Below are 22634 nucleotides of genomic sequence, written 5' to 3'. Positions count from 1 at the left end.
CATTAGCATCGTCTAATAGAGATCCCAGTAAGACTAGCTGTCACCATTAGCGTCGGCTAATAGAGACCTCAGTAAGACTAGCTGTCACCATTAGCGTTGGCTAATAGAGACCACACGAAGACTAGCAGTCACCATTAGCATCGGCTAATAGAGATCCCAGTAAGACTAACTGTCACCATTAGCATCGTCTAATAGAGATCCCAGTTAGACTAGCTGTCACCATTAGCGTTGGCTAATAGAGACCTCAGTAAGACTAGCTGTCACCATTAGCGTTGGCTAATAGAGACCACAGGAAGACTAGCTGTCACCATTAGCGTTGGCTAATAGAGACCACAGTAAGACTAGCTGTCACCATTAGCATCGGCTAATAGAGATCACTGTAAGACTAGCTGTCACCATTAGCATCGGCTAATAGAGATCCCAGTAAGACTAACTGTCGCCATTAGCATCGGCTAATAGAGATCCCAGTAGGACTAGCTGTCACCATTAGCATTGGCTAATAGAGACCACAGTTAAGACTAGCTGTCACCATTAGCATCGGCTAATAGAGACCACAGTTAAGACTAGCTGTCGCCATTAGCATCGGCTAATAGAGACCACAGTTAAGACTAGCTGTCACCATTAGCATCGGCTAATAGAGTTCCCAGTGAGACTAGCTGTCGCCATTAGCATGGGCTAATAGAGATCCCAGTAAGACTAGCTGTCGCCATTAGCATCGGCTAATGAGGATCCTAATAAATCAAATCAACATCCCTTTCAGCCGATATCCAATGTCCCGGCAGGATGTGAGCTCTTCTGTCAGTGGCTTTAACTTGTTGTGTTTTAGACTTTAGGCTTTTATAAAATAATAAGGATTTCCTCTTCTTCTGCTTGTGTCTTCAGGAGAGTGTCTGTGCCAGAATGGAGGGGTCTGTGTGGACGGGACCTGTGTCTGCACTTCCGGCTTCACCGGAATCTACTGTCAGTTTGGTACGTATCATATCATCTTGTACACTGTAGGTCCAGTCTCATATTCTACTGTAGTTGGTAACAAAAAGACACATTCCTTGTTAATTTCATGGTGTGGATTACATCTGGCTTTCACCGAGGTAGCAGCTCATGGCACACAGAACCAGAGTAGTAGGTGGTAAGGTTACCTTGATGGAAGGTTGCCTCGATGAAATAATTACTTTGCAACTCTTGACATAGTGTCACAACATGATGTTGATCTCTCTGACCCCCCTGTCCTCCTCAGAGGTGACCCAGACCCCGTGCAGTAACAGCAGGCCATGTCCTGACGGAGGACCCTGTCTGGAGTACGGAGGAACCTACCTGTGTACCTGTCAAACAGGTGTGGCAGACCTAGATCACAAGGACTTCTATCCGCCCTATGGTAAGAGCCTCTGCTGCTGATGCTGCTGCTTCTTCTACTTCTTCTTCCTCTACTTCTTCTACTTCTTCTTCTTCCTCTACATCCTCTTCTTCTTCCTCAACTTCTTCTTCTTCTTCTTCTTCTTCTGCTTCCTCTACTACTTCCTCTTCTACCTCTTCTTCTTCCTCTTCTTCCTCTACTACTTCTTCCTCTTCTTCCTCTACTTCTTCCTCTTCTTCCTCTATTACTTCCTCTTTTTCTTAATCTACTTCTTCTTCTTCTCCCTGTACTACTTCTTCTTTTTCTTATTCTACTTCTTCTTCTTCTCCCTGTACTACTTCTTCTTTTTCTTATTCTACTTCTTCTTCTTCCTCTACTACTTCTTCTTCTTTTTCTTATTCTACTTCTTCTTCTTCTTCCTCTACTTCTTCTTCTTCTTCTCTTTCTTCTTCCTTACTACTTCTTCTTCTTCTCTTTCTTCTTCCTCTACTTCTTCTTCCTCTTCTACCTCTTCTTCTCCCTCCTCTTCCTCTACTACTTCTTCCTCTTCTTCCTCTACTTCTTCCTCTTCTTCCTCTACTTCTTCTTCTTCCTCTACTACTTCTTCTTCTTTTTCTTATTCTACTTCTTCTTCTTCTTCTTCCTCTACTTCTTCTTATTCTTCTCTTTCTTCTTCCTCTTCTACTTCTTCTTCTTCTTCTCTTTCTTCTTCCTCTGCATCTTCTTCTTTTCTTCTTCTTTTCTTCTGCTTTTTCTTCTTCCTCTACTACTTCTTCTTCTTTTTCTTCTGCCTCTTCTTCCTCTACTACTTCTTTTTCTTATTCTACTTATTCTTCTTCTTCCTCTACTACTTCTTCTTCTTTTTCTTCTTCGTCTACTACTTCTTCCTCTTTTTCTTCTTCCTCTTCTACTTCTTCTTCTTTTTCTTCTTCGTCTACTACTTCTTCCTCTTTTTCTTCTTCCTCTTCCTCTTCTTCCTCTACTTCTTCTTCCTCCTCTACTTCTTCTTCTTCTTCCTCTACTTCTTCTTCTTCCTCTACTACTTCTTCTTCTTCCTCTACTTCTTCTTCTTCCTCTACTACTTCTTTTTCTTATTCTACTTATTCTTCTTCCTCTTCTTCCTCTACTACTTCTTCCTCTTCTTCCTCTACTTCTTCCTCTTCTTCCTCTACTTCTTCCTCTTCTTCCTCTATTTCTTCTTTTTTTCTTAATCTACTTCTTCTTCTTCTCCCTGTACTACTTCTTCTTTTTCTTCTTCTACTTCTTCTTCTTCCTCTACTACCTCTTCTTCTTTTTCTTCTTCTACTTCTTCTTCCTCTACTACTTCTTCTTCTTCCTCTACTTCTTCTTCTTCTTCCTCTACTACTTCTTCTTCTTCTCTTTCTTCTTCATCTACTTCTTCTTCCTCTTCTACTTCTTCTTCTCCCTCCTCTACCACTTCTTCTTCTTCCTCTACATCTTCTTCTTTTTCTTCTTCTTTTTCTTCCTCTACTACTTCTTCTTTTTCTTCTTCCTCTTCTTCCTCTACTACTTCTTCTTTTTCTTATTCTACTTCTTCTTCTTTCTTCCTCTACTACTTCTTCTTCTTTTTCTTCTTCGTCTACTACTTCTTCCTCTTTTTCTTCTTCCTCTTCTACTTCTTCTTCCTCTTTTTCTTCTACCTCTTCTACTTCTTCTTCTTCTTCCTCTTTTTTTTCTTCCTCTACTTCTTCTTCTCCCTCTTCTACAACTTCTTCTTCTTCCTCTACTTCTTCTTCTTCTTCCTCTACTACTTCTTCTTCTTCTCTTTCTTCTTCCTCTACTTCTTCTTCCTCTTCTACTTCTTCTTCTCCCTCCTCTACCACTTCTTCTTCTTCCTCTACATCTTCTTCTTTTTCTTCTTCTTTTTCTTCTTCTTTTTCTTCCTCTACTACTTCTTCTTTTTCTTCTTCCTCTTCTTCCTCTACTTCTTCTTCCTCCTCTACTTCTTCTTCTTCTTCCTCTACTTCTTCTTCTTCCTCTACTACTTCTTCTTCTTCCTCTACTTCTTCTTCTTCCTCTACTTCTTCTTCTTCCTCTACATCCTCTTCTTCTTCCTCTACTTCTTCTTCTTCTTCTTCTGCTTCCTCTACTACTACTTCTTCTTCCTCTACTCCTTCCTCTTCTACCTCTTCTTCTTCCTCTTCTTCCTCTACTACTTCTTCCTCTTCTTCCTCTACTTCTTCCTCTTCTTCCTCTACTTCTTCCTCTTCTTCCTCTATTTCTTCTTTTTTTCTTAATCTACTTCTTCTTCTTCTCCCTGTACTACTTCTTCTTTTTCTTATTCTACTTCTTCTTCTTCCTCTACTACCTCTTCTTCTTTTCTTCTTCTACTTCTTCTTCCTCTACTACTCTTCTTCTTCCTCTACTTCTTCTTCTTCTTCCTCTACTACTTCTTCTTCTTCTCTTTCTCTTCATCTACTTCTTCTTCCTCTTCTACTTCTTCTTCTCCCTCCTCTACCACTTCTTCTTCTTCCTCTACATCTTCTTCTTTTCTTCCTCTTTTTCTTCCTCTACTACTTCTTCTTTTTCTTTCTTCCTCTTCTCCTCTACTACTTCTTCTTTTTCTTATTCTACTTCTTCTTCTTCTTCCTCTACTACTTCTTCTTCTTTTTCTTCTTCGTCTACTACTTCTTCCTCTTTGTCTTCTTCCTCTTCTACTTCTTCTTCCTCTTTTTCTTCTACCTCTTCTACTTCTTCTTCTTCTTCCTCTTTTTTTCTTCCTCTACTTCTTCTTCTCCCTCTTCTACAACTTCTTCTTCTTCCTCTACTTCTTCTTCTCCTCTACAATCTTCTTCTTCCTCTACTTCTTCTTCTTCTTCCTCTACTTCTTCTTCTTACTTCTTCTTCTTCCCTCTACTTCTCTTCTTCCTCTACTTCTTCTTCTTCTTCTTCTTCTTCCTCTACTTCTTCTTCTTCTTCTTCCTCTACTTCTTCTTCTTCCCCTACATTCCTCTTCTTTTTCTTCTTCCTCTACTTCTTCTTCTTCTTCTTCCTCTACTTCTTCTTCTTCTTCCTCTACTTCTTCTTCTTCCTCTACTTCTTCTTCTTCCTCTACTTCTTCTTCTTCCTCTACTTCTTCTTCTTCCTCTACTTCTACTACTTTTCTTCTTCTTCTTCCTCTACTTCTTCTTCTTCTTCCTCTACTTCTTCTTCTTCTTCCTCTACTTCTTCTCTTTCTTCTTCCTCTACTTCTTCTTCTTCTTCCTCTACTTCTTCTTCCTCTTCTACTTCTTCTTCCTCTTTTTCTTCTACCTCTTCTACTTCTTCTTCTTCTTCCTCTTTTTTTCTTCCTCTACTTCTTCTTCTCCCTCTTCTACAACTTCTTCTTCTTCCTCTACTTCTTCTTCTTCCTCTACATCTTCTTCTTCCTCTACTTCTTCTTCTTCTTCCTCTACTCTTCTTCTTCCTCTACTTCTTCTTCTTCCCTCTACTTCTTCTTCTGTCCTCTACTTCTTCTTCTTCTTCTTCTTCTGTCCTCTACTTCTTCTTCTTCTTCTTCCTCTACTTCTTCTTCTTCCCCTACATCCTCTTCTTTTCTTCTTACCTCTACTTCTTCTTCTTCTTCTCCTCGACTTCTTCTTCTTCTCCTCTACTTCTTCTTCGTTCCTCTACTTCTTTCTTCTTCCTCTACTTCTTCTTCTTCCTCTACTTCTTCTTCTTCCTCTACTTCTACTACTTTTCTTCTTCTGTCTTCCTCTACTTCTTCTTCTTCTTCCTCTACTTCTTCTTCTTCTTCCTCTACTTCTTCTCTTCTTCTTCCTCTACTTCTTCGTCTTCTTTTCCTCTACTTCTTCTTCTTCCTCTACTTCTTCTTCTTCCTCTACTTCTTCTTCTTTCTTCTTCCTCTACTTCTTCTTCTTCCATTCTTTCATCCTCTACTTCTTCTTCTTCCTCTACTTCTTCTTCCCTCCTCTACTTCTTCTTCTTCTTCTCTACTTCTTCTTCTTCCTCTACTACTTCTTCTTCTTCCTCTACTTCTTCTTCTTCCTCTACTTCTTCTTTCTTCCTCTACATCCTCTTCTTCTTCCTCTACTTCTTCTTCTTCTTCTTCTGCTTCCTCTACTACTACTTCTTCTTCCTCTACTCCTTCCTCTTTACCTCTTCTTCTTCCTCTTCTTCCTCTACTACTTCTTCTTTTTCTTATTCTACTTCTTCTTCTTCTTCCTCTACTACTTCTTCTTCTTTTTCTTCTTCGTCTACTACTTCTTCCTCTTTTTCTTCTTCCTCTTCTACTTCTTCTTCCTCTTTTTCTTCTACCTCTTCTACTTCTTCTTCTTCTTCCTCTTTTTTTTTTCTTCCTCTACTTCTTCTTTCTCCCTCTTCTACAACTTCTTCTTCTTCCTCTACTTCTTCTTCTTCCTCTACATCTTCTTCTTCCTCTACTTCTTCTTCTTCTTCCTCTACTTCTTCTTCTTCCTCTACTTCTTCTTCTTCCCTCTTACTTACTTCTTCTTCCCTCTACTTCTTCTTCTTCTTTCTTCTTCTTCCTCTACTTCTTCTTCTTCTTTCTTCCTCTACTTCTTCTTCTCCCCTACATCCGCTTTCTTTTTCTTCTTTCCTCTACTTCTTCTTCTTCTTCTTCCTCTACTTCTTTCTTCTTCTTCCTTCTACTTCTCTTCTTCCTCTACTTCTTCTTCTTCCATCTACTTCTTCTTCTTCCTCTACTTCTTTCTTCTTCCTCTACTTCTTCTACTTCTTCTTCTTCTTCTTCCTCTACTTCTTCTTCTTCTTCCTCTACTTCTTCTTCTTCTTCTACTTCTTCTTCTTCTTCCTCTACTTCTTCTTCTTCCTCTACTTCTTCTTCTTCCTCTACTTCTTCTTCTTCTTCTTCCTCTACTTCTTCTTCTTCCTCTACTTCTTCTTCCTCTACTTCTTCTTCTTCCTCTACTTCTTCTTCCTTCTTCTACTTCTTCTTCTTTCTTCCTCTACTTCTTCTTCTTCCTCTACTACTTCTTCTTCTTCCTCTACTTCTNTCTTCTTCCTCTACTTCTTCTCTTTCTTCTTCCTCTACTTCTTCTTCTTCTTCCTCTACTTCTTCTTCTTCCTCTACTTCTTCTTCCTCTACTTCTTCTTCTTCTTCTTCTCTACTTCTTCTTCTCCTCTACTTCTTCATCCTCTACTTTCTTCTTCCTCTACTTCTTCTTCCTCCTCTACTTCTTCTTCTTCTTCCTCTACTTCTTCTTCTTCCTCTATACTACTTTCTTCTTCTCTACTTCTTCTTCTTCTCTACTTCTTCTTCTTCCTCTACATCCTCTTCTTCTTCCTACTTCTTCTTCTTCTTTTCTGCTTCCTCTACTACTACTTCTTCTTCCTCTACTCCTTCCTCTTCTACCTCTTCTTCTTCCTCTTCTTCCTCTACTACTTCTTCCTCTTCTTCCTCTACTTCTTCCTCTTCTTCCTCTACTTCTTCCTCTTCTTCCTCTATTTCTTTTTTCTTAATCTACTTCTTCTTCTTCTCCCTGTACTTCTTCTTTTCTTATTCTACTTCTTCTTCTTCCTCTACTACCTCTCTTCTTTTTCTTCTTCTACTTCTTCTTCCTCTACTACTTCTTCTTCTTCCTCTACTTCTCTCTTCTCCTCTACTATTTTTCTTCTTCTCTTTCTTCTTCCCTCTACTTCTTCTTCTCTTCTACTTCTTCTTCTCCTCCTCTACCACTTCTTCTTCTTCCTCTACTACTTCTTTTTCTTCTTCCTCTTCTTCCTCTACTACTTTCTTTTTTCTTATTCTACTACTTCTCTTCTTCTTCCTCTACTACTCTTCTTCTTTTCTTCTTCGTCTACTACTTCTTCCTCTTTTTCTTCTTCCTCTTCTACTTCTTCTTCCTCTTTTTCTTCTACCTCTTCTACTTCTTCTTCTTCTTCCTCTTTTTTTTCTTCCTCTACTTCTTCTTCTCCCTCTTCTACAACTTCTTCTTCTTCCTCTACTTCTTCTTATTCCTCTACATCTTCTTCTTCCTCTACTTCTTCTTCTTCCTCTACTTCTTCTTCTTCCTCTACTTCTTCTTCTTCCCTCTACTTCTTCTTCTCTTCCTCTACTCTTTCTTCTTTACTTTTTCTTGCTACTTTCCTTCTTCACTTCCTCTCTTCTTCTTCTTCCCCTACATCTCTTCTTTTCTTCTTCCTCTACTTCTTCTTCTTCTCTTCCTCTACTTCTTCTTCTTCTCCTCTATTCTTCTTCTTCCTCTACTTCTTCTTCTTCCTCTACTTCTTCTTCTTCCTCTACTTCTACTACTTTTTCTTCTTCTTCTTCCTCTACTTCTTCTTCTTCTTCCTCTACTTCTTCTCTTTCTTCTTCCTCTACTTCTTCTTCTTCTTCTCTACTTCTTCTTCTTCCTCTACTTCTTCTTCTTTCTTCTACTTTCTTCTTCTTCTTCCTCTACTTCTTCTTCTTCCTTATTTCTTCCTCTACTTCTTCTTCTTCCTCTACCTCTCTTCTTCTCCTCTACATCCTTCTTCTTCTCTACTTCTTCTTCTTCTTCTTCTTCTTCTGCTTCCTCTACTACTTCTTCTTCCTCTACTCTTCCTTCTACTCTTCTTCTTCCTCTTCTTTCTCTACTATTTCCTCTTCTTCCTCTACTTCTTCCTCTTCTTCTCTACTTCTTCCTCTTCTTCCTCTATTTTCTTCTTTTTTTCTTAATCTACTTTTCTTCTTCTCCCTGTACTACTTCTTCTTTTTCTTATTCTACTTCTCTTCTTCTCTACTACTCTTCTTCTTTTCTTCTTCTACTTCTCTTCTCTACTACTTTTCTTCTTCTCTACTTCTTTCTTCTTCCCTCATCTTTCTTCCTCTTACTTCTTCTTCTTCCTCTACTTCTTCTTCTTCCTCTACTTCTTCTTCTTCCCTCTACTTCTCTTCTTCCTCTACTTCTTCTTCTTCTTCTTCTCCTCTACTTCTTCTTCTTCTTCTTCCTCTACTTCTTCTTCTTCCCCTACATCCTCTTCTTTTTCTTCTTCCTCTACTTCTTCTTCTTCTTCTTCCTCTACTTCTTCTTCTTCTTCCTCTACTTCTTCTTCTTCCTCTACTTCTTCTTCTTCCTCTACTTCTTCTTCTTCCTCTACTTCTACTACTTTTCTTCTTCTTCTTCCTCTACTTCTTCTTCTTCTTCCTCTACTTCTTCTCTTTCTTCTTCCTCTACTTCTTCTTCTTCTTCCTCTACTTCTTCTTCTTCCTCTACTTCTTCTTCTCTCTACTTCTTCTTCTTCTTCTTCCTCTACTTATCTCTTCCCTTACTTCTTCATCTCTACTTCTCTTCTTCCTCTACTTCTTCTTCTCCTCTACATCCTCTTCTCTTCCTCTACTTCTTCTTCTCTTCTTCTTCTTTCTGCTTCCTCTACTACTACTTCTTCTTCCTCTACTCCTTCCTCTTCTACCTCTTCTTCTTCCTCTTCTTCCTCTACTACTTCTTCCTCTTCTTCCTCTACTTCTTCCTCTTCTTCCTCTACTTCTTCCTCTTCTTCCTCTATTTCTTCTTTTTTTCTTAATCTACTTCTTCTTCTTCTCCCTGTACTACTTCTTCTTTTTCTTATTCTACTTCTTCTTCTTCCTCTACTACCTCTTCTTCTTTTTCTTCTTCTACTTCTTCTTCCTCTACTACTTCTTCTTCTTCCTCTACTTCTTCTTCTTCTTCCTCTACTACTTCTTCTTCTTCTCTTTCTTCTTCCTCTACTTCTTCTTCCTCTTCTTCTTCTTCTTCTCCCTCCTCTACCACTTCTTCTTCTTCCTCTACATCTTCTTCTTTTCTTCTTCTTTTTCTTCTTCTTTTTCTTCCTCTACTACTTCTTCTTTTTCTTCTTCCTCTTCTTCCTCTACTACTTCTTCTTTTTCTTATTCTACTTATTCTTCTCTCCTCTACTACTTCTTCTTCTTCTTTTCTTCCTCTACTTCCTCTACTTCTTCTTCTTCCTCTACTTCTTCTTCTTCTTCTTCCTCTACTTCTTCTTCTTCTTCTTCTTCCTCTACTTCTTCTTCTTCCTCTACTTCCTCTACTTCTTCTTCTTCCCCTACATCCTCTTCTTTTTCTTCTTCCTCTACTTCTTCTTCTTCCTCTACTTCTTCCTCTACTTCTGCTACTTCTTCTTCTTCTTCTTCCTCTACTTCTTCTTCTTCTTCTTCCTCTACTTCTTCTTCTTCCTCTACTTCTTCTTCTTCTTCTACTACTTCTTCTCCCTCTACTTCTTCTTCTTCCTCTACTTCTTCTTCTTCTTCTTCCTCTACTTCTTCTTCTTCTTCTTCCTCTACTTCTTCTTCTTCCTCTACTTCTTCTTCTTCTTCTTCCTCTACTTCTTCTTCTTCCTCTACTTCTTCTTCTTCTTTTTCTTCTTCTTTTCTTCTGTACAAATTCAAGGATTGGTCCCTTTGACTCTCCATTTTGTGTTGCTTTATAAGAGAGCCTGGTTACCATAGTGATAAACACTTGTGCCTTTAGTGCCGAGGCGGTGGCATGACGTGTGTGTGTGAGAGTCACATTCCCTGTTGGGGAGAGAGAAATTTAAATAGGATTTATTTTGGTGTTGACTAAGTGGGACTGTGGTAACATGAGTGATGGGTTAGTTCTACATGGAGTTGCCGATGCAGCCGTAGAGGAGACTCAACTCTGTAAAACAGGGAAAAAAGCAGTTCAGATTTACCTTGAGAGGGAGTCCATGTGCCTAGCTTAGAGTCTGATCAAACTTAGAATATTTGGCGACGAGGACAAAGCTAAAATTCTCACAAGAACAAAAGTAATCTGATGATTCGTGGTTACAGCTCTTTCCGATTAGCAGACCCTAGAGACAACGTTGTGGAGGCAGAGTCACAGTTTCGACAGGTAGCTAGCGAGTCTGTGAGTGAAGTAAGCAAACATAGGTTAGCTGTGCCAGATACACACAGTGTTGAGTAGTGCAGAGAGAAAACAGAACATGAAGAAAGCACTAAAAGCTAAGTCTCACTTGAGTCCTGTAGGTGAACTATATAAAATAAAATTAATCTGAGGAAGAAGCAGATGAGGTTGTCGAGGACGCAGCTTATGTAATGGTGATTAAAGAGAAACCCCCCAAGCCACCTGTGGACAACAGTGGAGTTGGATAACTCCCCAGTCGTGTTCGATGTGGAAACATGGTCTTCCTGTACTGTTTTGGGAGAACATGCTTTCGCTGACCTAAAAGCCAAAGTACCCCAGTTGAAACTAGAGCACTCGGCTAACAGTGCTGAAGTTATAGACAGAAGAGAGCATTCCGTTCAGGGTGCGTCAACGTCAAAGGTTAAACTACACGACTGAAGACGGTGATGGTCCATGGTCCCAATCTGCTGGGAAGAGATTGGATGGCAGTATTACAACTGGACTCAGGACAGTGTGTTGTCCAGCACACTAAACAAGCAGATGTTTTCAAAGATGAACTTGGAAAAACTAGAAGAGACTAAAGTGTGAATTCAGGTGGACCGGTCTGTTCGACCATGCTTCTGCAAAGAACGCCAAGTGCCGTTTGCACTACAACAGATTGTCGAGGCAGAGCTGGACAGACTCCAGACCACTGGAATACTCTAACCAATCCCTTACTCTGAGTGTGCTGCCCCCCATTGTCCCAGTAATGAAGCCGATGGAAATATCAGGATTTGTGGAGATTACAAGCTAACTGCCAATGTAGCATCCAGGCTGGACCAGTACCTGCTGCCAAGGATAGAGGGGCTATTCACAAAGATATCTGGTGGGACATGCTGTTCCAAACTTGGACATGTCTCACGAATATCATCAAAGTGGCTAGAATAAAAACCCACAAGGGGTTGTTTCAGTACACACATCTTCCGTTTGGAGCCTCCTCTGCCTGTGCTATCTTTCAAAGAACATAATCTGTTAGCAGGCACACTGCTGTATACCTGGGTTATGTCCTTATCACCTGGTGTCACTGAGGAAGACCATCTAAAAAACCTTGAAACAGTGCTATCAAGACTGGGTGAGCGCAGGGCTTTGTTTTCCTGAAGTACAGAACTTGGGGCACAAAGTCACAGCCAATGGGTTTCAACCCCTGTACAATCAAAGAGGCCTCAGAACCCAAAGATGTGAGTGAGCTTACCTTGCGATGTTAAACTATTGTGGCTTCTTTCATTTTTCTCTCCCTGACGTGGCCTCTGTCCTGGACCCACTGCATCTCCTCCTGTAAGTTATAGACAAATGGAAGTGGCACAACCCCCCGAGAAACAGCCTTCCAGAAATCCAAGGACTTGCTGTCGTCTTCGGCACTGCTTGTGCATTACGACCCAAAGCGCCAACTCATCATCACAAGTGATGGCTCTCCATACGGGATCGCAGAAGATGGAGTACATTGCAGAGAGGCTAGTCAGCATCACGTCTTGCTTGTTGTCACCCTGGGTGAGCTGAAGAAAATACGTCTCCGGGCGCCTGCAAAGACGGGCCCTCATCAAAGCGCAATATGAATATGAGTTACTGTAAAGACTGTACAGACTGGGCCCTTCCATTGCTAACGCTGATGGTCTCAGCAGGCTGCCACTCCCAGACATGCCCAAAGACCCTGAAAGTCCCCCTGAACTGGTTTATTGAAACAGCTCCGAAGAGCTTCAATAGACCATCGGAAACTGAAGATAATGAACTGTTAGAGACCCTCTTTTCTCCAAAGTCAGCCGCTTCGTCAGGGAGGGACGGCCGGCCCACTGTCCTACGAAAGAGTTGCAGACATATTTTAAAAGGAGAAACAAACTCTTGGTGGAGGACGGCATCCTGCTTTGGGAGCTTCAACTATTGGTGCCACTTTTACTGAAGGAACTCTTCCACCCAGGTGTATTCAGAATGAAAGCTCCAACAAGAGCGCACATGTGGTGACCAGGATTGGATAAAGCGATGGAAGAGCATGTCCAGGATTGGACAAAAGCGGTGGAAGAGCATGTAGAGGATTGGACAAAAGCGGTGGAAGAGCATGTCCAGGATTGGACTACGAGGTGGAAGAGCATGTCCAGGATTGGACAAAGAGGTGGAAGAGCATGTCCAGGATTGGACTACGAGGTGGAAGAGCATGTCCAGGATTGGACAAAGAGGTGGAAGAGCATGTCCAGGATTGGACAAAAGCGGTGGAAGAGCATGTTGAGGATTGGACAAAAGTGGTGGAAGAGCATGTCCAGGATTGTACAAAGAGGTGGAAGAGCATGTCCAGGATTGGACAAAGTGGTGGAAGAGCATGTCCAATCATGTGCTACTAGGAAATGTCCCAGCACAAGCTCCCATCAGCCCTTGTGAGTGGCCTGGAAAACCCTGGACTCGCATTCACATTGACTAGGCAGGGCCTTTCCTTTGGAAGATGTTCTTGTTGGCTGTGGTTGTTCACTCCAAATGGCTTGAAGTTTTCCCAGTCTGCACTGCAAAATCAACAACAACAATTGAGAATCTCAGGGAAGTGCTCAGTAATCATGGTCGTCCCCGTATCAGACAATACAAATCTGTGCGGAGTTCAAGGTCTTTCTGGCAACCTTTCAGTTCCACCACCCACACATGCGATGACATCACCGGGTTCAATGATGTTTCTAGAGACAACATCTATCTCATCATCACTCAATACCTAGGTTTACCTCGACTGTATTCACATCCTACCATACCTTTGTCTGTACATTATACCTTGAATCTATTTTATCGCCCCCAGAAACCTCCTTTTGCTCTGTATTCCAGACGTTCTAGACAACCAATTCTCATAGCGTTTAGCCGTACCCTTATCCTACTACCTCCTCTGTTCCTCTGGGGATGTAGAGGTGAATTTTATTTATTTATTTATTTATTTTACCTTTATTTAACCAGGTAGGCAAGTTGAGAACAAGTTCTCATTTACAATTGCGACCTGGCCAAGATAAAGCAAAGCAGTTCGACAGATAAAACGACACAGAGTTACACATGGAGTAAAAACAAACATACAGTCAATAATGCAGTATAAACAAGTCTATATACAATGTGAGGTGAGAAGGGAGGTAAAGGCAAAAAAGGCCATGATGGCAAAGTAAATACAATATAGCAAGTAAAATACTGGAATGGTAGTTTTGCAATGGAAGAATGTGCAAAGTAGAAATAAAAAATAATGGGGTGCAAAGGAGCAAAATAAATAAATAAATTAAAATTAAATACAGTTGGGAAAGAGGTAGTTGTTTGGGCTAAATTATAGGTGGGCTATGTACAGGTGCAGTAATCTGTGAGCTGCTCTGACAGTTGGTGCTTAAAGCTAGTGAGGGAGATAAGTGTTTCCAGTTTCAGAGATTTTTGTAGTTCGTTCCAGTCATTGGCAGCAGAGAACTGGAAGGAGAGGCGGCCAAAGAAAGAATTGGTTTTGGGGGTGACTAGAGAGATATACCTGCTGGAGCGTGTGCTACAGGTGGGAGATGCTATGGTGACCAGCGAGCTGAGATAAGGGGGGACTTTACCTAGCAGGGTCTTGTAGATGACATGGAGCCAGTGGGTTTGGCGACGAGTATGAAGCGAGGGCCAGCCAACGAGAGCGTACAGGTCGCAATGGTGGGTAGTATATGGGGCTTTGGTGATAAAACGGATTGCACTGTGATAGACTGCATCCAATTTGTTGAGTAGGGTATTGGAGGCTATTTTGTAAATGACATCGCCAAAGTCGAGGATTGGTAGGATGGTCAGTTTTACAAGGGTATGTTTGGCAGCATGAGTGAAGGATGCTTTGTTGCGAAATAGGAAGCCAATTCTAGATTTAACTTTGGATTGGAGATGTTTGATATGGGTCTGGAAGGAGAGTTTACAGTCTAACCAGACACCTAAGTATTTGTAGTTGTCCACGTATTCTAAGTCAGAGCCGTCCAGAGTAGTGATGTTGGACAGGCGGGTAGGTGCAGGTAGCGATCGGTTGAAGAGCATGCATTTAGTTTTACTTGTATTTAAGAGCAATTGGAGGCCACGGAAGGAGAGTTGTATGGCATTGAAGCTTGCCTGGAGGGTTGTTAACACAGTGTCCAAAGAAGGGCCGGAAGTATACAGAATGGTGTCGTCTGCGTAGAGGTGGATCAGGGACTCACCAGCAGCAAGAGCGACCTCATTGATGTATACAGAGAAGAGAGTCGGTCCAAGAATTGAACCCTGTGGCACCCCCATAGAGACTGCCAGAGGTCCGGACAGCAGACCCTCCGATTTGACACACTGAACTCTATCAGAGAAGTAGTTGGTGAACCAGGCGAGGCAATCATTTGAGAAACCAGTGCCTAGCTCCACTCCTATTCCCCAGGCGCTCTCTTTTGATTACTTCTGTAACCGTAATAGCATGTTATGCATGTTAATGCATGTTAATATTAGAAACCTCCTCCCTAAGTTTGTTTTATTCGCTGCTTTAGAACACTCTGCCAACCTGGATGTTCTAGCTGTGTCTGAATCCTGGCTTAGGAAGACCACCAAAGATTCTGAAATTGTTATCCCTAACTACAACATTTTCAGACAAGATAGAACGGCCAAAGGGGAAGTGTTGCAATCTACTGCAGAGATCTGTCATATTATGCAGGTCTGTACCCAAACAATTTGAACTTCTACTTTTAAAAATCCACCTCTCTAAAAATAAGTCTCTCACCGTTGCCGCCTGCTATAGACCACCCTCTGCCCCCAGCTGTGCTCTGGACACCATATGTGAACTGATTTCCCCCCATCTATCTTCAGAGCTCGTGCTGCTAGGCGACCTAAACTGGAACATGCTTAACACCCCAGCCATCCTACAATCTAAGCTTGATGCCCTCAATCTCACACAAATGATCAATGAACCTACCAGGTACAACCCCAACCCCAAAGCCATAAACACGGGTACCCTCATAGATATCATCCTAAGCAACTTGCCCTCTAAATACACCTCTGCTGTTTTCAACCAAGATCTCAGCGATCACTGCCTCATTGCCTGCATGGGTCAGCGGTCAAACAACCTCCACTCATCACTATCAAACGCTCCCTGAAACACTTCAGCGAGTAGGCCTTTCTAATCGACCTGGCCGGGGTATCCTGGAAGGATATTAACCTCATCCCGTCAGTAGAGGATACCAGTTTTTTTTTTTATGCCTTCCTCACCATCTTAAATAAGCATGCCCCATTCAAGAAATTTAGAACCAGGAACAGATATAGCCTTTGGTTCTCTCCAGACCTGACTGCCCTTAACCAACACAAAAACATCCTATGGCGTTCTGCATTAGCATCGAACAGGGAAGATAGAAACCAATATACACAGGCAGTTAGAAAAGCCAAGGCTAGCTTTTTCAAGCAGAAATGTGCTTCCTGCAACACAAACTCAAACAAGTGTTTGGGACACTGTAAAGTCCATGGAGAATAAGAACACCTCCTCCCAGCTGCCCACTGCACTGAGGATAGGAAACACTGTCACCACCGATAAATCCACTATAATTGAGAATTTCAATAAGCATTTTCCTACAGATGGCCCTGCTTTCCACCTGGCTACTCCTACCCCGGTCAACAGCACTGCACCCCCACAGCAATTCGCCCAAGCATTCCCCATTTCTCCTTCTCCCAAATCCAGTCAGCTGATGTTCTGAAAGAGCTGCAAAATCTGGACCCTTACAAATCAGCCGGGCTAGACAATCTGGACCCTTTCTTTCTAAAATTATCTGCTGAAATTGTTGCAACCCCTATTACTAGCCTGTTCAACCTCTCTTTCGTATCGTCTGAGATTCCCAAAGATTGGAAAGCAGCTGCGGTCATCCCCCTCTTCAAAGGGGGGGTCACTCTTGACCCAAACTACTACCTATATCTATCCTACCCTGCCTTTCTAAGGTCTTCGAAAGCCAAGTCAACAAACAGATTACCGACCATTTCGAATCCCAACATACTTTCTCCGCTATGCAATCTGGTTTCAGAGCTGGTCATGGGTGCACCTCAGCCACGCTCAAGGTCCTAAATGATATCTTAACCACTATCGAAAAGAAACAATACTGTGCAGCCGTATTCATTGATCTGGCTAAGGCTTTCGACTTTGTCAATCACCACATCCTCATCGGCAGACTCGATAGCGTTTCTCAAATAATTGCCTCGCCTAGTTCATCAACTAGTTCAGTGTGTCAAATCGGAGGGTCTGCGTTCCGGACCTATGGCAGACTCTATGGGGGTGCCTCAGGGTTCAATTCTTGGACTGACTCTCTTCTCTGTATACATCAATGATGCTGCTCTTGCTGCTGGTGAGTCTCTGACCCACCTCTACGCAGACGACACTATTCTGTATACTTCTGGCCCTTCTTTGGACACTTTTATCTCCCTCACCAACTTCAAACATCAGCTTTCTGAGCAGCTAACCGATCGCTGCAGCTGTACATAGTCTATTGGTAAATAGCCCACCCTTTTTCACCTACCTCATCCCCATACTGTTTTTATTTATTTACTTTTCTGCTCTTTTGCACACCAATATCTCTACCTGTACATGACCATCTGATCATTCATCACTCCAGTGATAATCTGCAAAATTGTAATTATTTGCTTACCTCCTCATGCCTTTTGCACACATTGTATATAGACTCCCCCTTTGGTTTCTACTGTGTTATTGACTTGTTAATTGTTTACTCCATGTGTAACTCTTTGTTGTCTGCTCACACTGCTATGCTTTATCTTGGCCAGGTCGCAGTTGCAAATGAGAACTTGTTCTCAACTAGCCTACCTGGTTAAATAAAGGTGTTCTCAACTAGCCTACCTGGTTAAATAAAGGTGTTCTCAACTAGCCTACCTGGTTAAATAAAGGTGTTCTCAACTAGCCTACCTGGTTAAATAAAGGTGTTCTCAACTAGCCTACCTGGTTAAATAAAGGTGTTCTCAACTAGCCTACCTGGTTAAATAAAGGTGAAATAAATAAAAAAAAAAAAAAAAACTGTGTTAACAACCCTCCAGGCAAGCTTAAATGCCATACAACTCTCCTTCCGTGGCCTCCAATTGCTCTTAAATACAAGTAAAACTAAATGCATGCTCTTCAACCGATCGCTGCCTGCACCTGCCCGCCCGTCCAACATTAATACTCTGGACGGTTCTGACTTAGAATATGTGGACAACTACAAATACCTAAGTGTCTGGTTAGACTGCAAACTCTCCTTCCAGACCCATATCAAACATCTCCAATCTAAAGTTAAATCTAGAATTGGCTTCCTATTTCGCAACAAAGCATCCTTCACTCATGCTGCCAAACATACCCTTGTAAAACTGACCATCCTACCGATCCTCAACTTCGGCGATGTCATTTACAAAATAGCCTCCAATACCCTACTCAATAACTTGGATGCAGTCTATCACAGTGCCATCCGTTTTGTCACCAAAGCCCCATATACTACCCACCACTGCGACCTATATGCTCTCGTTGGCTGGCCCTCGCTTCATACTCGTCGCCAAACCCACTGGCTCCAGGTCATCTACAAGACCCTGCTAAGTAAAGTCCCCCCTTATCTCAGCTCGCTGGTCACCATAGCAGCACCCACCTATAGCACGCGCTCCAGCAGGTATATCTCTCTGGTCACACCAAAACCAATTCTTTCTTTGGCCGCCTCTCCTTCCAGTTCTCTGCTGCCAATGACTGGAACGAACAACAAAATCTCTGAAACTGGAAACACTTATCTCCCTCACTAGCTTTAAGCACCAGCTGTCAGAGCAGCTCACAGATTACTGCACCTGTACATAGCCCATCTATAATTTAGCCCAAACAACTACCTCTCCCCCTACTGTATTTATTTATTTATTTTGCTCCTTTGCACCCCATTATTTCTATCTCTACTTTGCACATTCTTCCACTGCAAATCTACCATTCGTGTTTTACTTGCTATATTGTATTTACTTCGCCACCATGGCCTTTTTTGCCTTTACCTCTCTTATCTCACCTCATTTGCTCACATTGTATATATACTTATTTTTCTACTGTATTATTGACTGTATGTTTGTTTTACTCCATGTGTAACTCTGTGTTGTTGTCTGTGTCGAACTGCTATGCTTTATCTTGGCCAGGTTGCAATTGTAAATGAGAACTTGTTCTCAACTTGCCTACCTGGTTAAATAAAGGTGAAATAAATAAAAACCAATGGTATTTGTCATATCTCCTCCGCCCCCCTATCACCTCTCCCCGAACGGCTTGGTGGAGGAGGCAGTTCAGACAATAAAAAAGAGCCACAGGAGGCACATTGAAATTTCCCTTCACTCGGGTTACCCTCCTTCAGTTGATGTTTCTTTATGTTTGGACGATGGGTGGAGGGATGTGGTAAACTGGGTGATGGGTTCGTTTTAGAGTTGCCGATGCGTCCGTAGTGTGTCAAGTCGGTGTGTGTGTGTGTGTGCGTGTGCGTGTGTGTGCGTGTGTGTGTGTGTGTGTGGTGTGTGCGTACGTGCGTGTGTGTCTGTGAGTTTGTGTGTGTGTGTGTGTGTGTGTTTGTGGTGTGTGCGTGCGTGCGTTTCTGTGAGTGTGTGTGTGTGTGTCTGTGTGAGTTTGTGTGTGATGGAACGCAGTCAAGTCGGTGCGTGTGTTTTCCAGTACAGCCTCGATCGGTCTGTGATTCGTCCCCGTGTCTGAACGGAGGTCAGTGCTATGAGAGAGATGGAGGCTACACCTGCGAGTGCAAGCAAGGATACAGAGGGAAGCACTGTGAGAAAGGTAGTATGCCATTAGCATTCACCTAATAAGACCTAATAAGACATAGGAAACAATTAGCCCGGGTTGAAGAACTCATTATTCTTTATTATAAACTGAGTGGTTTACATGTATTTTTACTGCTCTAATCACAGTGGTAACCAGTTTATAACAGCAAGAGAGGCACCTCGGGGGGGGGGTTGTGGTATATGGCCAATATACCACGGTCTGTATCCAGGCACTCGGCGTTGTGTCGTGCTTAAGAACATCCCCGTGGTATATTGGCCATATACCACACCTCCTCAGGCCTTATTGCTTCGTTAAACAAGGTTCATAACAAGCCCTTTGTGTGCTGTGAATATGGTTTCTACTGCAATGATTTCCCTCACACCGATTGATTGATCTTAATGTGTTTTCTCCTCCCCCAGTCAGACTCAATACCTGTGCCTCTGGCCCGTGTCGTAACGGAGGCTCCTGTAAAGAGGAGGCAGGGAGCTTCCTCTGTGTCTGTCCATACAGGTTCACTGGTAAACACTGTGAAGTGGGTGAGTTCTATGTCTCCCTCTCTCTCACGCTCTATCTCTCTCTCTCTCTCTCTCTCTCTCTCTCTCACTCTCTCCCTCTCTCTCTCTCTCTCATTCTCTCTCTCTATCTCTCTCTCCCTCACTCTCTCTCTCTCCCTCTCTCTCTCTGTCCATCAATATCGATCTCTCTCTCTCTCTCTCACTCTCTCTCTCTCTCTCTCTCTCTCTCTCTCTCTCTCTCTCTCTCTCTCTCTCTCTCTCTCTCTCTCTCATTCTCTCTCTCACTCTCTTTCTCTCTCACTCTCTATCTCTCTCTCTCTCTCTCTCTCCCTCACTCTCTCTCTCTCTCTCTCTCTCTCTCTCTCACTCTCATGCACGCACGCACACACACACACGTTATGGTTAATGTAAAATGTGTTTTGTATTCATACAGTATGAATCAGTCATCCCCTGTACAGTATGAAACAGTCCTCCCCTGTACAGTATGAAACAGTCCTCCCCTGTACAGTATGAATCAGTCATCCCCTGTACAGTATGAAACAGTCATCCCCTGTACAGTATGAATCAGTCATCCCCTGTACAGTATGAATCGGTCATCCCCTGTACAGTATGAAGCAGTCATCCCATGTACAGTATGAATCGGTCATCCCCTGTACAGTATGAAGCAGTCATCCCCTATACAGTATGAATCAGTCATCCCCTGTACAGTATGAATCAGTCATCCCCTGTACAGTATGAATCAGTCATCCCCTGTACAGTATGAAGCAGTCATCCCCTGTACAGTATGAATCGGTCATCCCCTATACAGTATGAATCAGTCATCCCCTGTACAGTATGAATCGGTCATCCCCTGTACAGTATGAAGCAGTCATCCCCTGTACAGTATGAATCAGTCATCCCCTATACAGTATGAAGCAGTCATCCCCTATACAGTATGAAATAGTCATCCCCTGTACAGTATGAAACAGTGACTCGTTTCAGTACAGCTCACAATCGCTTTCTGTTGATGAAGCCCTTTAATGTTTAATTTGATGAACCAACTTCAAACACAAGCATGCATGTACACACACACACACACACACACACACACACACACACACACACACACACACACACACACACACACACACACACACACACACACACACACACACACATCCTGCCTTACTGGAATTCATGCTAATGGTGTCTGTCTGTCTGTCTGTCTGTCTGTCTGTCTGTCTGTCTGTCTGTCTGTCTGTCTGTCTGTCTGTCTGTCTGTCTGTCTGTCTGTCTGTCTGTCTGTCTGTCTGTCTGTCTGTCTGTCTGTCTGTCTGTCTGTCTGTCTGTCTGTCTGTCTGTCTGTCTGTCTGTCTGTCTGTCTGTCTGTCTGTCTGTCTGTCTGTCTGTCTGTCTGTCTGTCTGTCTGTCTGTCTGTCTGTCTGTCTGTCTGTCTGTCTGTCTGTCTGTCTGTCTGTCTGTCTGTCTGTCTGTCTGTCTGTCTGTCTGTCTGTCTGTCTGTCTGTCTGTCTGTCTGTCTGTCTGTCTGTCTGTCTGTCTGTCTGTCTGTCTGTCTGTCTGTCTGTCTGTCTGTCTGTCTGTCTGTCTGTCTGTCTGTCTGTCTGTCTGTCTGTCTGTCTGTCTGTCTGTCTGTCTGTCTGTCTGTCTGTCTGTCTGTCTGTCTGTCTGTCTGTCTGTCTGTCTGTCTGTCTGTCTGTCTGTCTGTCTGTCTGTCTGTCTGTGTCTGTCCCCAGGGAGGCCAGACCCGTGCTCCTCCAGCCCCTGTCTGAACGGAGGAACATGTTTCCACTACATCGGGAAGTACAAGTGTGAATGTTCCGGAGCCTTCAGCGGGAGACACTGTGACATCAGCAGGGGATCAGCACACTCCACAGCAGGTAGGTAGGCAGGTAGGCAGGCAGGCAGGCAGGCAGGCAGGCAGGCAGGCAGGCAGGCAGGCAGGTAGGTAGGTAGGTAGGTAGGTAGGTAGGTAGGTAGGTAGGTAGGTAGGTAGGTAGGTAGGTAGGTAGGTAGGTAGGTAGGTAGGTAGGCAGGTAGGTCGGTCGGTCGGTCGGACAGACGTTAGAGCAGTCTATTTTGTGGGTTCACTTTGCCCTAAAACATGGCTGTAGAGACTATGGGGTCAAGAGGTGATAATCCCTCACTCCCTCAGCTGATATGTAAACAGCTGCCTATCATAATACGATAATCTCAGCGATGACAAAGACACAAAGACTACGTACACTACCATTCAAAAGTTTGGGGAGCATCTACAGATGCTCATTATCAGCAACCATCACCCCTGTGTTCCAATGGCACATTGTGTTAGCTAAAAGGCTAATTGAAAAGGCTAATTGATCGTTAGAAAACCCTTTTGCAATTATGTTAGCACAGCTGAAAACTGTTGTGTTGATTAAAGAAGCAATAAACCTGGCCTTTAGACTAGTTGAGTATCTGGAGCATCAGCCTTTGTGGGTTCGATTACAGGCTCCGAATGGCCAGAAACAAAGACCTTTCTTCTGAAACTCATCAGTCTATTCTTGTTCTGAGAAATGAAGGTGTCACGTTCTAACCTTTATTTCCTTTGTTTTGTAATTATTTAGTATGTTCAGGGCGTGAGCTGGGTGGGCAGTCTATGTTTGTTTTTCTATGATTTGGGTATTTCTATGTTTCGGCCTAGTATGGTTCTCAATCAGAGGCAGGTGTCATTAGTTGAGAATCATACTTAGGTAGCCTGGGTTTCACTGTGTGTTTGTGGGTGATTGTTCCTGTCTCTGTGTTTGCACCAGATAGGGCTGTTTAGGGTTTCACTGTGTGTTTGTGGGTGATTGTTCCTGTCTCTGTGTTTGCACCAGATAGGGCTGTTTAGGGTTTCACTGTGTGTTTGTGGGTGATTGTTCCTGTCTCTGTGTTTGCACCAGATAGGGCTGTTTAGGGTTTCACTGTGTGTTTGTGGGTGATTGTTCCTGTCTCTGTGTTTGCACCAGATAGGGCTGTTTAGGGTTTCACTGTGTGTTTGTGGGTGATTGTTCCTGTCTCTGTGTTTGCACCAGATAGGGCTGTTTAGGGTTTCACTGTGTGTTTGTGGGTGATTGTTCCTGTCTCTGTGTTTGCACCAGATAGGGCTGTTTAGGGTTTCACTGTGTGTTTGTGGGTGATTGTTCCTGTCTCTGTGTTTGCACCAGATAGGGCTG

At 42.8% G+C, this 22634-nt stretch overlaps 1 protein-coding gene across 1 annotated transcript in view; it reads left to right on the top strand.

Annotated features, from left to right (window-relative positions):
* Positions 1–22634, top strand: part of sned1 (sushi, nidogen and EGF-like domains 1) — a 149389-nt gene that overhangs the window by 78809 nt on the left and 47946 nt on the right. Inside the window, exons 11-15 of the mRNA XM_031838183.1 lie at positions 883–969; positions 1235–1372; positions 18842–18961; positions 19366–19482; positions 21195–21338. Coding sequence (XP_031694043.1) covers positions 883–969; positions 1235–1372; positions 18842–18961; positions 19366–19482; positions 21195–21338 — 606 coding nt within the window. The remainder of the gene's footprint in view (positions 1–882; positions 970–1234; positions 1373–18841; positions 18962–19365; positions 19483–21194; positions 21339–22634) is intronic.

This window comes from Oncorhynchus kisutch, linkage group LG13 (assembly GCF_002021735.2).
Source record: "Oncorhynchus kisutch isolate 150728-3 linkage group LG13, Okis_V2, whole genome shotgun sequence".
In the NCBI taxonomy this organism is placed as follows: domain Eukaryota; kingdom Metazoa; phylum Chordata; class Actinopteri; order Salmoniformes; family Salmonidae; genus Oncorhynchus; species Oncorhynchus kisutch.
This window is presented reverse-complemented; position numbering and strand designations above follow the sequence as displayed.